This window comes from Salvelinus fontinalis, chromosome 1 (assembly GCF_029448725.1).
Source record: "Salvelinus fontinalis isolate EN_2023a chromosome 1, ASM2944872v1, whole genome shotgun sequence".
Classification (NCBI taxonomy): domain Eukaryota; kingdom Metazoa; phylum Chordata; class Actinopteri; order Salmoniformes; family Salmonidae; genus Salvelinus; species Salvelinus fontinalis.
The window spans coordinates 34,761,470-34,778,268 of NC_074665.1; the positions used below are offsets into that span (position 1 = coordinate 34,761,470).

General features: G+C 42.8%; 1 protein-coding gene across 4 annotated transcripts in view; it reads right to left on the reverse strand.

Annotated features, from left to right (window-relative positions):
* Positions 1 to 5,589: 5,589 nt before the first annotated feature.
* The window catches only part of LOC129853632 (protein FAM83H-like), a 32,362-nt gene continuing 21,152 nt past the window's right edge, over positions 5,590 to 16,799 (reverse strand). For 3 of the 4 annotated variants that reach the window (XM_055919919.1, XM_055919891.1, XM_055919900.1), the window contains 3 exons: positions 15,345 to 15,509; positions 13,229 to 13,353; positions 5,590 to 12,748 (listed from right to left, as the gene is read on the reverse strand). In XM_055919919.1, the coding sequence (XP_055775894.1) occupies positions 8,395 to 12,748; positions 13,229 to 13,353; positions 15,345 to 15,509 (4,644 nt within the window). In that variant the 3' untranslated portion in view covers positions 5,590 to 8,394. The remainder of the gene's footprint in view (positions 12,749 to 13,228; positions 13,354 to 15,344; positions 15,510 to 16,799) is intronic. The other variant, XM_055919910.1, reaches the window with a different exon arrangement.

The window sequence follows — 16,799 nt, forward strand, 5'->3', positions numbered from 1 at the left end:
ATACCAAGATTGCTTAGTCAGTCACTTCTAACCTTCCCATAAGACACCTTGGTTATCTACACAGGATGGTCTTTTACTTATCTTCCTGGTATCTGGTAAACAGACAATGTTCTCAACTCTTCCAGGCTCTCTATCTGGAGTCACACACACCACGTGTCTATAGAATGCTAGCTTTTTATCACCAACACTGTCACATGAGTTGACGCTGGAGAGACGAAGCAGGTACGGGGAGTAACATTTAATAAATGACGAACATATAAGACAAGCACAGTGTCAGCAAACAGAAACTAAGACAAAAGACAATCAATGCAGCAGCCGGGAACAGAGTTGGGGAACTGTCAAATATAGGGGAGGAAATAAACAGGATATAAGTGAGTCCAGGTGAGTCCAATAACGCTGATGCGCGTGACGAGGGAAGGCAGGTGTGCGTGATGGATGGCAGGAGTGCGTGATGCAGGGTAATCTGGCGCCCTCAAGCGTGACAGTACCCCTCCCTCTCGTGAAGACACCCGACGTCCCACCTGGGCGAACCGGCCGAGACATGGGCGCTGGGCAAGCCGGTTGGGGCGTGAAAACCCGACAGGAGCGTGAGAGCCTGGCGAGCCGGCTGAGGCAAGACGCCTGTCGATCCCGCAGTAGAAGGGGAGCCCGATGATCCAATGGAGTGTGACGTGGGATGGGAAGCCGCCGAGCCGGAAAACTGCGAGCCAGCCAGGGCATTAAAGCCCGATGGGCTGGCTTAGGCACCCCCGGTTCCATCGGCGGCGGGATCCTTCCCGACGTCACCAACAAAACCTCCTGGACCAGCTGGGCGAACAAGAACTGACGATCCAGCTGATGCCCGACGTGGGATGGGCCCTCCGAGCCAACCGGCTAGGGCGTGAAAGCCTGATGAGCTGGCTAGACTTCCCCGGTTCCATCGGTGGCGACCCAGAGCTTCTGCCACCATTCCAACCGGAACGCCAGTACTCCCTGATGCTTCGTATGTTGCTGCTGCATTCTGTCACATGTATTGACGCTGGAGACGAAGCAGGTACGGGGAGTAACATTTAATAAATGACGAACATATAAGACAAGCACAGTGTCAGCAAACAGAAACTAAGACAAAAGACAATCAATGCAGCAGCCGGGAACAGAGTTGGGGAACTGTCAAATATAGGGGAGGAAATAAACAGGATATAAGTGAGTCCAGGTGAGTCCAATAACGCTGATGCGCGTGACGAGGGAAGGCAGGTGTGCGTGATGGATGGCAGGAGTGCGTGATGCAGGGTAATCTGGCGCCCTCAAGCGCCAGGGGAAGGGAAGAGCGGGAGCAGACGTGACGAACACTAGTCAATTGTCAGCTTCAAGCCATCTCTAATAGAACCCATGTCCTCAACACCCAGACAGGCTGCAGGGTGCTAGAGTGGAGACCATAACACAGCATTAGCAGGACAGAAATATCTTACTGTTCGTTAAGTAAATCATTGTTACATAGCCAACAAATAAGGTGAATACATAATTTTCCCTCACACTTGCCTAGTTAAATAAAAGGTATCAAATATTTATTTTTAAAATCCTTACCACCGAGTCTTGTCTGGCGGCAAAACAATTAGTTCAGCCTAATTTACTGCCTTTAAAAAAAACATAGCTAAGATGGCTGACTTGCTTAATCAAATGTGGTTTCTACTGATAATTGAGACGTACAAACGATGGCATAAAAGGAACGATGAGCAGATAAGAGGCAATCCATAATTTCAATTAAGACATTGTCTATTTGTTCAGCACTTTTGAAATGTACAATGACAGAATTCAGAATATGGGCCGTTCTTACAGTGTTCTCCCTGTACACCAAGTCAGAACTGTAGCAGAAGTAAAAGGGGGCATTTAAGCAGACAATGAAAGCTCTTACAATATTAAATTATGACATCTCTAAAAACAGGCTATAGGCTACATGTGCACCACCAAGTCAGAACGGTAGGCTAAGTTATGAAGGGGAAAGGTACCAGATTATTAGGGTGAGGCACATTGTCTACTAACAGTTTACTACACAACATTTACTTTGTATTACTTTCTTAGCTACAGTATACATATCTCCATTACATACTACATTATTTATGCAGCAGCATACAATACATTTATGACTCAACATTTTGCTGTGCTCACTTGAACAGCAAGGTGGCGCAGCAGTGCTTCTTGCAGGAAAATTGTCATGAAACGTCAACAACATCCGGCGTTCTCTGGATTTATGGTGCTGTCAAGACAACTGGGAACTACTAAAAAAAAACTAGGTCGTCAGTCCTTTTAAGCCTGGAAAAGAGACCCTTAAACCCAGACTTGGAGCACACACCCTCTCCGCCAAATAGCAGGCAAGGGAAGCAAAATAGGGATTGCTTTGCAGGTAGCCACGTATTCCTTCCAAACCACTGCTTGTTGAAGTTGTAATTTCCAACTTGTGTAATGTTTGTTCAATGGCCGATGAGCACCGATACATTATACAGTATGTATAATTTCTCTTCATAGGATGAGGATTGAAAAGGATTTGCCAGTAGATTGTTGACGCGATTCATGATGACTGCTTGTCTAACTTGCTAAGATTTAGAGAGTATGATGTCCAATCAAAGCTACGGTAGATATGTGATTTGATGTAATTTTATCTGTTGCTAATGACCTTGAGCCTTCTTGGATGGGCACTTCTAATGTAATTCCATGGCACCACACAAGGGGGCTTGAACTTTCTAGCTCTTCCTGTAGATTTTGCGATGAGTAGTGTCCCCACGAGTGACAGAACAATCACAGCACAACTAGAGTAGATGACCAACCCCTACGCTCTATTTTCCTCTGGCTGCCCCTCCACAAAGCACTGAGCTAGGCTGAAACACCTGCATTTTGGAGCTGCCTTAAGCAAAAAAAAGAGACCATGTTCATATGTGGCTTTATTAACAAACTTTTTTTTTTTTTTACATTGTTTGCAAACTGATATTTGACACATTAATGCCAAAATAAAATACAAAACATGCACTTTTATTTTGCTAAAAATGTGGGGCTCACCCTGAATGACGTGTTGCCACTGTTAACAGTACAGTGGTTCCCACAACTACTCCTGGACCACTCGTATTGCTATGTCCTGACATATTTAACGAGGTTCTCCTCACAGTCCTCAAAATCCTCGCTTTTATCCCCCTGCTCCATCATGTCTCCACCATTCACAGCCCGGTCATTGCACAGCCACCTTCAGCCTTGAATTTGTGAATAAAGACATCTGCAGATCACAGTTGGCTAATCCACAAGTTTGAAACACACCGCCGTTCCAAATCCAGCCTCCTCTTTTTTCAAGCCAGGCTAAAAATCAACAATACATACGTTTGTATCTGATTAATAAATTACCTTACTTACCAGACCAAGTAAGCCAAGCCCAAGACTCCTAAAGGCAGCTATATACTTCGCGCAAACAGAGCGACCTCGTATACCTTCCGTTCCAAAATTTGAGCCACACAAATGTATGTAGAACTAAGTGTGACAACTACACTCTGCTTCGACCTCATGGCTTGGTTTTTGCTCTGACGTGCACTGTCAACTGTGGGACCTTATATAGACAGGTGTGTGCCTTTCCAAATCATGTCCAATCAATTGAATTTACCACAGGTGGACTCCAATCAAGTTGTAGAAACATCTCAAGGATGATCAATGGAAATAGGATGCACCTGAGCTCAATTTTGGGTCTCATAGAAAAGTCTGAATACTTACAGTATGTAAATAAGGTATTTCTGGTTTTTTTAAAGCATCATTTGCTTTGTCATTATGGGGTATTGTGTGTAGATTGATGAGGAAAACCATTCATTTAATACATTTTAGAATAAGGCTGTAACATAACAAAATATGGAAAAAGTTAAGGGGTCTGAATAATTTCTGAATGCACTGTATATGAGACAAAAGCAATGATTTTTGAAACGTCTATTTGAGTTATAAGTTTGGGGGGGGTTTTGAAAAGAAAAATGCTCCAATTTATGCTTTGGCCACAAATACGAGTATAGGATAAGTCAACAACATTATTTGGGAATGAGTTAACAGAATATGAACTTTTAAAAGTGATATTTCACTGGACAGTTACTTTATTGTTCAGATCAAATCACAACCCGTACAGTATAACCAATTTCATCCAACTATCTCAAATCAATCAAATTCACAATAAAATTGGGTCATTAATGTTGTTGATTTTTAATCACCTTTCAATCCATTAGACTCCAACTCCCAATTGTAATCAAAATGCCAAGTAAGCTCACCAGGTTGAGGAAAGTAAGGTAGTTCCAGGTTCCACCACACTGAAACATCCCAGGTGGTAACTTCTCCCGATCCTAAGCAACCATGAACTTAATAATGACAAAGGCATACCAGCTGAAAGCTGTGATATGTTAAACTATTGTCACTTTTGCAATCATGATGAACTATGATAGATTGACACTAGATTGATACTATTCTATAACAGAAATACTAGCAAACACTAAGAGAAATAAACAAAACAAACACTGAATGTGGCATTGGCACAAACTGTACCAGAAAACTGAAGGTGCTGCTTTCCCATCTGATGTAGTATACAATGTTGCTAGAAAGAAAGAAGGGGTTTTGGCAGAGAAAAGCTCTTTATTTCAAGATTATGATTCAGCATCGGCTTGTTCAGACAATTGGTAGTAAAAGGGTTACAAAAGCACATTCCTAGACAAGCAGCCCACTATTGCTGGTGACATTTGGGGGTTTTCTTCTTTCATAATCAGTCCAACCTGGCATGTGATTGGACGGTGAGTTCACACACACTGATTTGGTTTAGTGATGTCAAAGGATGATTAATTAGCATAAAAAGTAGCATGAGTAATGGAAACATAATGTGTTATTATTATGTCTCTGGTATTTGCTAAGATACATAATGGGTTTAGAACACCTTGTTAGTATGTCTCATGTAATAGCCTACATTACAATTGTTTAAAAAAATGATTTTGCCTTTATTTAACTATACAAGTCCATTAAGAAAAAATACACAGCACATGTTTCTAATTAGTACAGAAATAGAAGATTCGCTCAGTGCTGTAGCTAATCAATTTGTTTCACTCTAGGAGCTTTGTATAGGAAATAAATAATCTGTTTCTAAGAATTCAAAGAGATTTTCTTTCGCTTTTTTTGTTGACCCAAAGAAACTTTTCGGTTAGAGTGCTCGTGGATATAGCTGACCATGTACATTGCAAGTTCTTAGTTATTTATCAACAATAGGCCTGCTACAATTCACAGTTCATAGATCCCAAAGGAACTCCAAAGGGAAACCTTTCATCCCTTCCTTGTAGATGGTGTCAAACCTTTCATCCCCTCCTTTTAGATGGTGTCAAAACTTTCATCCCTTCCTTTCATCCCCTCATTGGTTTTTACTCTGACATGCACTGTCAACTGTGGGACCTTATGTAGACAGGTGTGTGCCTTTCCAAATCATGTCCAATCAATTGAATTTACCACAGATGGACTTCAATCTTGTTGTAGAAACATCTCAAGGATGATCAATGGAAACAGGAGGCACCAGAGCTCAATTTCGTGTCTCATAGCAAAGGGTCTGAATACTTGTGAAAATAAGGTTTTTCTGGTTTTTATTTTGAATACATTTACTAAAATGTCTAAAAACCTGTTTTCACTTTGTCATTATAGGGTACTGTGTGTAGATTGATGAGGAAAGAAACACATTTTATACATTTTAGAATAAGGCTCCAACATAACAAAATGTGGAAAAAGTCAAGGGGTCTGAAAACCTTCCAAATGCACTGTATATTTACACTACATGGCCAAAAGTATATGGACACCCCTTCAAATGAGTGGATTCGGCAATTTCAGCCACAGCTGTTGCTGACTGGTGTATAAAATCAAGCACACTGCCATGCAATCTCCATAGAGAAACATTGGAAGTGGAATGGCCTGTACTGAAGAGCTCAATGACGTTCAACGTGTCACCGTCATAGGATGCCACCTTTCCAACAAATCAGTTCTTCAAATTTCTTCCCTGCTAGAGCTGCCCTGGTCAACCGTCAGTGCTGTTATTGTTAAGTGGAAACGTCTAGAAGCAACAACGGCTCACCCACGAAGTGGTAGGCCACACAAGCTCACAGAAAGGGACCGCCAAGTGGTGAAGCGTGTAAAAATCTTCACTCACTACAGAGTTCCAAACTGCCTCTGGAAGCAATGTCAGCATAAGAACTGTTCGTTGGGAGATTCATGAAATGGGTCAGCCGCACACAAGCCTAAGATCACCATGTGCAAAGCCAAGCGTCAGCTCGAGTGGTGTAAAACTCGCCGCCAATTGGACGCCGGAGCAGTGGAAAAGCGTTCTCTGGGGTGATGAGTCACGCTTCACCATGTGGCAGTCAGACGGACAAATCTGGGTTTGTCGGATGCCAGGAGAACGCTACCTGCCGAATGCATAATGCCAACTGTTAAGTTTGGTGGATGAGGAATAATGGTCTGGGGCTGTTTTTCATGGTTCGTTCTAGGCCCCTTAGTTCCAATGAGGGGAAATCTTAACGCTACAGAATACAATAGCATTCTAGACAGTTCTGTGCTTCCAACTTTGTGGCAACAGTTTCGGGAAGACCCTTTCCTGTTTCAGCATGACAATGCCTCCTTTCACAAAGCGAAATCCATACAGAAATGGTTTGTCGAGATTGGTGTGGAAGAACTTGACTGGCCTGCACAGAGCCCTGACCTCAACCCCATCGAACACCTTTGGGATGAAGTGGAACGCCGACTGAGAGCCAGGTCTAATCGCCCAACATCAGTGCCTGACCTCACTAATGCTCTTGTGGCTGAATAGAAGCAAGTCCCCACAGCAATGTTCCAACATCTAGTGGATAGCCTTCCCAGAAGAGTGGAGGCTGTTATTACAGCAAAGAGGGGACCAACTCCATTCTATTTCCCATGATTTTGGAATGAGATTTTCGACGAGCAGGTGTCCACATACTTTCGAAAGTCCAAACTGGCGATAGCAATATCCCATGGCATTAACATTTTAGTGCAAATACACATGATTATTCATGCATACACAGGTAACTGCCAAAAATAAAAATAACACCAACATAATGTTTCTTAATAGGGTGTTGGGCCACCATGAACAGCTTCAATGCACCTTGGCATAGATTCTGCAAGTGTCTGGAACTCTATTGGAGAGATGCAACACCATTCTTCCACGATAAATTCCATAATTTGTGTTTTGTTGATGGTGGTGTAAAACGCTGTCTCAGGCGCCACTCCAGAATCTCCCAGAACTGTTCAATTGGGTTGAGATCTGGTGACTGAGACAAACATGGCATATGGTTTACATCGTTTTCATGCTCATCAAACCATTCAGTAACCAATTGTGCCCTGCGGATGGGGGCATTGTCATCCTATGGAGGTATAACAATAGTATCCAAAATAATGGCCGCCCCAGCATTTTTATGCATGACCCCAAAGCATGATGTTAATTGCTTAATAATTCAGGAACCACACCTGTATGGAAGCACATGCCTTCAATATAATTTGTATCCCTCATTTACATATTTGTTTACATTATTTTGGCAGTTACCTGCATTTGGTTTAGCTAGCACATTGTCATCCTGATTTGTTACACCTACTAACCTACTGAAATGAAGAAAGTGGTCCATTAACTAATTGAAAGCTATACTTGCACTGTTTATGATGATTACATTTTCTATAATGATTAATGGTGATTCTAATTTTAGTATTTTGAAATGTCTGTTAGTATATATAACAGATCCTCAAACAGATAATAATTAAACAACCATGAGAGTAACAGATATTACATTGCACTTGACCAATACAGTCAACAATGACACAATGTGTCCGGTGTGTCTATGAACACAATACTTTTCATATATTGCACATTTAGTTGTGTATTTATCTGATGAGATTTCATGTTTCAGTCCCACCTTGTAGATAGCAGTAGTCCATTGTCCACACTGTAGAGTCTCTGTTTACTTATACAGTAGTCCATGTTGGTAAACTTAGTCAACTTTGTCAAGTTTCTGTTCATGTTCCCATAAACCTTAATAATTTACATGCAGATAGTCCATTCGGAGGAACACTCTAATATAGAAACCTGAGAATAATAGCTCTCTGTTGGTTAGCTAGCTGTGCCTCTCCGACCTGTGGTTTTAGACTTTTGGGGAATGGAGATAGTTAAAGGACAAGTTTTAGAGGGGAATTAGCTATGGTCTTTCCCCATACTCACTCATCCTTCCGATCCCTGGTTAAGGCGCCATCTATCAAAATACAGAATAATAAACAGAAAACATGAGCTCACATGAAGGAAAGCAGGTGTGAGTGAAAACACAATACCGTGGGAAACTTGGGTACAATAGGTACCTTAAAATTGTATTTTGTAAATTGCTACTGGCCTATTGATACAGTATGGTACTTTACCTCAAAGCGGCTGTATACTTTCCTCTCCTTCCGCATGCTCTCGATTCTCTGAAGTAGCTTCTCCCGCTCCTGAGAAGTTCTAGTCGGGCCTCTGCTCTGTCCTTGGGCTGATGCTTCCTCCTTACCACTAACACCCCGGTCAGCCTCATCCTGTTTGGCATCATCAGTGACAGCAGATTCTGTAGTAAGTTCTGTCCGGCTCTGGCTGTTAGCAGAAATCTGCCCTAAAAGGAGCTTTGTGTCATCTCTTAGGTTGCTGCTTGAGAGTACATTGGCAGTAGATGAATGGTAGTGGGACTGGCTTACTTTAGCTTGCTTCACTGGGGGTGATATGGGATTAGTTTGATCTGTAGGGCTCTCTGGTTTCAAAGTGCTATCATTCTCTTTGGTTTCATTAGGACTCTGAGGTCCATGGGAGGCAGATTCTCCAGGAGCAGTTTTGCTCATTGTCTCAGCGTCAACTGCTTTCTTGTCACCTTTAGCGGCAGGAGAACTTCCAGCTTTTTGCTCCTTGATAAGGTTACTTAGTTTGCCCTTCTTACTGTTATCCACAATGACGGATGGAGCTGGGACAGTGTCATGAGAGGCAGTGGAATGAGTTGGGTTTGAGTTACTTGATGGGTTGGATTCTATAAGGACAGGATTGAATGGTGAGGTAGACTCAGTTGGGGTATGATTAGGAGAGGAGCAATATTCGGTTGGGGTGTGGTTTGGACAAGTGATAGATTTTGTTTGGCCAGACATGGGGCACAAAACTGATCCACCTGACGCAGACATAGGGGAGGAATGTGATTTTGTTTGGGTAGGGTTAGAAGATGCACTTGAATCTGTTGGGGTGGGGTCAGGAGATGCACCTGGTTCCGTTGGGGTGTTGTTAGGATAAGGGTTGGGTTCTCTTGTTGTTTGATTGGAAGAAGAACTAGACTGTGTTGGTGTTAGGATGGGAGATTTGTTGGTTTGTTCCGTGACATGCTTTGGCGATGGAAGTGAGGAGTTGGGAGAGTCATTCAACTCTGCTGTGGTGGGCTTTGGAGAGGAGTTGGATGCTGTTTTGGAGGGTTTGGGGGATAAAACAAACTCATCTTGGCCAGGACTAGGAGAGGAGTAGGATTTTATTGGGTTGGTCTTTGGAGAGGGTGACTTCAACTCAGTTGTGGCAATTGTAAACAATGACTCCTTTGTGGAGGGATTGGGAGAGATGTTAGAGTCTATTGGTGTTGATGAAGTGGACCCAACTAAGGTGGATGTAGGTAAGGAACTGGATTTTGTTTGGGTAGAGCTTGGCAGAAGGCTAAGTCCTGTTGCAGGGGCAGGGATTGAGGACGAGCAAGATTGCATTGGGGTAGGGCTAAGAGATTCCTTGGAATCAGTTTTGTCAGGCTTGGGAGACACAACTGGCTCAACTAGACCAGGAATAATGGGGGGACTTGATTGCAATGGGATGGTATGAGCGGAGGTGCTGGATTTTGATGGAATGGGATGAGAAGAGACACTTGATGCGGATTGGGTGGGGCTCAGAGGTTTGTTGGACTCTACTGTGACTGGTTTAGAGGATAGTAATTGCTGCTTTGACGGGGGGTTAGATGAACTGGACTCATTAAGGGTGGGGGTAAGGGCTGAGCTCAAATCTTTTGCTGCATGTTTAAATGAAGTGAGATGAGTTAAACTGAAACTCGTTGATGTCGGAGATAACGACGAGCTAACTTCTGTTAGGGTGAGTTGAAGAGATGGGCTCAGCTCCTTTGAAGCAGGATTTGAAGAATTTGGTTCCTTTGGTGATTGTTTATATAAACTAAACTCCTTTGGGGCGATGTTAAAGCCACGCTCTTTTGAGGTGTGCTCAAGAAATGCACTTGTATCTCTAGGGTTAACTTCAGACACACTTTGGTTCAGACTGTTCTTCAGCCCAATCTTCTCAGCGTCCGTAGCGACTCTAAGTAGCCCATCGTCACAAGATAATCTACACCTGAGGAATGTTTTGGAGTCACTTTTGGGAAGATTAAGTTCTTCATGTTTTTTATTTTTAGAAGCCTTGTCTTTGACATCAAGATGTAATGAGCCATGTGTTGCCATGGATGTTTTATTCTCCTGTGAGACTGGTGAGGTTTCCAGTGTTTCCGAAGAGGCCTGTGTTGATGTAGCTGTCTTTTTGGTGGAAGTATCTGCTGGATTAGGTGGGGTCTCTGTTGATTTTGCTGTCTTTTTGTTTGATGCATCTTCTGGTTTAAGAGGTCCCTCTGTTGATGTAGATGGCTTTTTGGTGGAAGTATCTGCTGGATTAGGTGGGGTCTCTGTTGATGTTGCTGTCTTTTTGTTTGATGCATCTTCTGGTTTAAGAAGTCCCTCTGTTGATGTAGATGGCTTTTTGGTGGAAGTATCTGCTGGATTTAGTGGAGCCACTGGAAGAGTAGGTTCTACACTTGTGACTTCGTCCTTTGTTGTCAAGTCAAATGGAGTCACTGGATTTAGAGGAGCTTTTTCAGCGCTGCTCTCAGACTCTGAAGCCTTTGCAGCTTTTCGTTTGGCAGCCAACTCTTTAAAAAACTTGAACCTACTGTCTGGATCATTCATATCTATATATAATGTATTGCTCAATGAAGATGGCAGGTGTGCTGTTTGTATGGTTTTGGGTTGCTCAATTTGAGCAGATTTGGATGGATGTGCACATTGTACCATTTTGCTTTCTTCTTCATGGTCAGGTTTAGGTTGTTCCTTTGAAGAAGCCATGTCGGTGCCCACAGGAGGATTATTTTGCAATTCCTTATCACCGGCATCAGTAGTGATGTCCTCAGATTTCAAAGACTCTAAGGTTGAATTATCAACTGTTGCTGGTTTATTACATCTCCATTCAAAAGGTTCTCTTGTTATGGATCTTCGTTTTCCCAAAATCTGAGCGGTCAAGGATAATCTAGATTGGTCATCTTCCTCGTTGGCAGTTTCCTCGCAATGTTGGCCTGAGGTAAGGTTCAGTTCGTGAGAGATATGCTGTTCTAGTTGTGAGCTGAAGATTAGTGAGGATCTTAGCCTTGAGGTCCTTTGGATAGCAGGGTTGAACCTCCTACGGAATGACTCTTCTCTTTTGGGCTCTTTTACATCCATGTCCTCTGATTTGTCGCCTTCATCTGTTGCCATGCTAACAATAATATCTGGTGTTCTTGAATGTTCTGGGCGTGTGGTCTTTAACCTGAGCCCTGCAATCTTGGGTAACTCTTTGGCATTAAACTTGGGATCTGATACCAGTGGAGCAAATATTATTCCTTGTGAAGGATTAAGGGGCTCTTCAAAGGGGTCATTTCCAAAAGGCTGTGAAATGTCTTCTTCTCCGCCATCATCATATGCACTGAGGTATGAGCTGATCCTCCAATCTCGCATTCCCTGCTTTGCACTGGGATCCTGTGTTTTACGGTCCGAACCAGACCCAACAAAAAACTGCTTCTGTTCAGACAGGTTTGGTTGCGTTGGGGAGGTCTGACAGGCATAAGGATGGCCCACGCTCAGTCTTTTTGCGTTTGAATGACAAAAGGGACCCTCTCCTGGATGTGATAATTTGTCTGAGCCATGTCCCATCTCCACAGCAAGTTTCGAGGATGATAAATAATTCACTACAGGGTCATAGTTGTCTGGTGGCTCTATCTCTATTCCATGTGGGTAACCAGACTCAGAATACTGATCCATCGGAGGGTACCCTTGGTCACTGAATTGATCGTAGCTACCATAACCAGGCTCTGGCCCTGTTCTCTGGTGGTGATGCTGTTCCCTATGTATCTTCCTGCTCTGGGTTGCCATACCCTCCTCATAGTTGTACATGGCTTGGTGCTGCATGAATTGAGGGGAGGAGTGTCTGGCATAAGTGCCCTCTGCATAACTGTGCCTTTTAGAGCCAGCAAAATCCATTGTGTTCGACTGCATCATAGGGTGACCTTGCTCCATAAAATACTGCTGCTCTATTCTAAATTGCTGTGAGGAGTACTTGTTTCTGTACATATCAAGTGAACCCTGATCTAGTGACCTGTGGATGTGCTCGTGCCTTCCAGGGGGCATTCTTTTCTGATCATCAAAGGAATGTCTAGCCCATTCTTTAGGACGAGAGCTCTCGATGGGCAGGAACTTTCTGGGATCTCTGAACAATGGTGTCCTATCAGTGCTGTATTGGCTGTCAGATAAACTGCTGTAGTCTGGCACTGGAACAAGGACATTTTCAGGTACCAAAGGTTGGGACTGTGCAAACAGGATCCGGAACTCCTCATCAAAAGTAGCCACAAGCTGTCCAAGAAAGAGGTGAGCCATGCAACGGTGAATCTTCTCAAAAGACCACATGAAGCTGTGGGCAGAGAGATTCATGGAATTTCATTACACAGCATAATGTAGCAAAATATACATATTACAATGGAATAAGGAACTCTTACTCCATTACTATGCAAATGCGGTCCCGTGTGGCTCAGTTGGTAGAGCATGGCGCTTGCAACGCCAGGGTTGTGGGTTCATTTCCCACGGGGGGACCAGGGTTCAATTCCCACGGGGGGACCAGGATGAATATGTATGAACTTTCCAATTTGTAAGTCGCTCTGGATAAGAGCGTCTGCTAAATGACTTAAATGTAATGTAAATGTAAATGTAAAATGCAAAGAAATTGCTAAATTGCAATGCAACAATAATGTTACTACACAGGTGTAAGAGAAACTTACTGTACAGTTTCTTAAATACACATTACTAATTAATGTCAGGTCTGCTTGAGAAATCATGCAACATTTGTACAATTTTAAAACACTTTGTACCACATTCTTCATTTTTGAACCCTCACCTATAGTTTCCACTCAGGACAGCTCTGCAGTCTGTCAGCAAGAAGCGATCCAGCATCTGACCCTTGAAGGACTTTCCAGAGCGACAGTGATAGGTGATGCCTGACACAGTTCTGACACGCATGAACTGCAAGATAAAAACATGATGTTCTCATTAGATGTTCTCCAAAAAGAACTGAATTGGTTCCACATGAATAATGATTGAAATTGAGTAGTTGTTGTTCATTGAATGGGAACAAATGAGGGAGGAGGCAGTGGGTCTTCATGTTCACGGTTGAGAGGAAGAGCTATTCATATCCCAAGCCTACAGGTTTCCTTTATTGGTCTTCACGGATCCACAAGTACCCGAATACCCAAGACACAATCTGGGACCCGAGCGGGTCCGGATCCAGAATTATAAATAATGTCACGGGTCTGAGTCGGATCTGATATGATTGCCACGGGTCTCAGGTATGTGCAATTTTAACTGACTTGTCTGGAAGGGCCCGCACAGCTCCGAATGCGACAGCTGCAGTTGAGAGAGAGATATTATTTTTATCACTCATACTGCTGCTATTGCTTTTCAAGAGAGTGGAGCATGGTGCATGGCGCTTGTTGTTGGCCAATCATAAGTCATCAAAGCGGCAATATGCCACAGTCGTAGAGTCTCCATGTTTCGCAAAAGTTAGGAGATATCTAATCAATGGAAGATGGAATTAAAATTACGGAATTAAAAGTTAAAGAAGAATAGGCTACAATGACCAAGAGCCAACAGGTAGGCTGCTACTTAATATTCTGAATGGAATTGTTGTTATTTGTAACTGTAGGATGAGAAAGCACATGCAATGCAGGCTCAATTAGCCTAGCTAGCTAACGTTAGCTAGCTTCTCCCGGTTTGATGCAGTCAAGACAGGTACTATGTAATCATATTTTTGAAGCTATTAATCTACTATAGCACAAGTCGACTTGGTTGGTTGCTGTCTCTTGTCTCTCCCTGCTTCCAGTGTCACTCGCTCACAGTACAGCCCCTCCCCTGCACCTCTCTCCCTCTTCTCATGCTTTATCAGCTCTGGTTAATAAAGGAGCTTAAAAACGTCTTAGGGCTTGGGGGCAGTATCCTGAATTTCCACCTGTCTGACGTGCCCAAGGTAAACTGCCTGTTACTCAGGCCCAGAAGCTAGGATATGCATATAATTGGTACAATTAGATAAAAGACACTCTGAAGTTTCTAAAACTGTTGAAATAATGTATGTGAGTATAACAGAACTAATATGGCAGGCGAAAATCTGAGGAAAATCCATTCGTACATTTCTTTTCACAGGCCTTTTCAATGGAAGCCTATGGGATATACAAATAAATAGCTCCCAGATTGCAGTACCTATGGCTTCCACTAGATGTCAACAGTCTTTATACAAGGTTTCAGGCTTGTGTAGCTGGGACCCTTGGGATTGCAAACAGAGGAAGATCTTCAAAGGTAAGTGATTTATTATATCGCTATTTGTGATTTTTTTTTACGCCTGTGCTGGTTTGAAAAATATGTCGATGTGGGGCGCTGTCCTCAGATAATCGAATGCTATGCTTTCACCATAAAGCCTATTGTAAATCGGACAACGCAGTTCGATTACCAAGAATCTAAGCTTTTGAATGATGTAAGACACTTGTATTTCCATGAATGTTTAATATTATGATTTTTTATTTTGAATTTGGCGCTCTGCAATTACAACGGATGTTGTCGAATATGAACCCTCTAGTGGGATCCGATCCCTAAGAGCTTTAAAAAATGACTTTTCTGCTGCTTTACTGCTGATCAGACCGGGTCTGGATTCAACCAGGTCTATATGGAACAGGTCTAGCTGTTCCCGGGTCCGTTCAGAATGGGTATCTATATTTAAAAAATGTATTTATGCATATCGGGTCCGGGTGGGACAGCCCCAGGTCCTTTTCGGTACGAGTCCAACTTTTTGACCTCTAGTTTCCTTTCCGTTTAAGTTCCTTACTGAATATGAACTTCCAGAGGAAAGCCTTATAAGGGAAAATGCCCGAAAATCCATCAAGTATCAAAGACAAAATTATAAACTTGTCTTAATTGAAAAACTCCAGCACATATATTCAAGATATTCCACCACTTCATAGACTCACTTGAATGCTCTCCAGATTGACCCGGCAGTTGGAAGCCATGGTAGTAAAGTGGTGTGCATTCTGTTCATCCAGAATGATATACACGGCAACATTTCGCATGGCAGCATCCAGAATATCAGCGAAGATGTCCACATCTGTAAAGGTGTCCATTACCACAGCAATCACCTGGAGAGGACAACAGAGCACGCTATGATTAGGCCTACATTCGTTTCAAATGTTAAAGCATGCAATAGCGAGGCATTATACACACATAACATGCTGTGCAATTATTCTACACATAGGCGTAGTCGGCATATACACTACTGTGAAAAAGTATTTGCCCCCTTTCTGATTTATTTCTCTATTTTTGCATAGTTTATTATACTGAATGTTATCAGATCTTCAACCAAAACCTAATATTAGATAAAGGGAACCTGAGATTACAAATAACTAAAATATATATTTATTATCAAATAAATATTTATTTAATTAACAAAGTTATACAACACCCAATTCCACTGGGTGAAAAAGTAATTGCCCTCTTACACACAATAACTGGCTGTGCCACCTTTAGCTACAATGACCATAACCATTTGCTTCCTGTAGTTGTTGATCAGTCTCTCACATTGCTGTTTGGTTTTCGCCAGAAATAATGGCACCCATCTCGTCCAAAACGTTGACTCAAGTGTGCTAAAAAAAAAATCGCCTGGATGATCATTAAGACTCTTGGAAGAATGTTCTATGGACAGATGAGTCAAAAGTATCACTTTTTGGATGACATGGGTCCCATTATGCCTGGTGAAAACCAAACACTGCATTCCACACGAAGAACCTTATTCCAGGCCTCCTGAATGGCGCAGCGGTCTAAGGCACTGCATTGTAGTGCTAGAGGCGTCACTACAGATCCGGGTTCAATCCCGTGCTGTGTCGCAGCCAGCTGCAACTGGGAGGTTGCGCACAATTGGCCCAGTGTCGTCCGTGTTTGGGGAGGGTTGAGCCGGCCGGGATGTCCTTGTTCCATCTCGCTCTAGCGACTCCTGTGGAGGGCTGGGTGCATGCACGCAGACACGGTTGCCAGTTGGACTGTGTTTCCTCTGACACATTGGTGTGGCTGGCTTCCGGGTTAACCGAGCAGTGTGTCAAGAAACAGTGTGGCTTTGCAGGGTCGTGTTTCAGAGGACACATGGCTCTCAACCTTCGACTCTCCCAAGTCCGTATGTGAGTTGGGACAAGCATACCCTTCTCATAAACCTGTGGTAAGTTATTCACCATTTTTAATTAACACATTTTATATGTAAGATGTTTAAATAAAGAGCAAAATTATTGATTATTATTATTTGTGCCCTGGTTCTATAAGAGCCCTTTGTCACTTCCCACGAGCAGGGTTGCTCATTCTAATGTTTAATAAATGTATTGTATAGTGTGTGTGTGGCAGGCTTACAATGATGGCAAAAAACAACATTTGAGAGTGTGCTG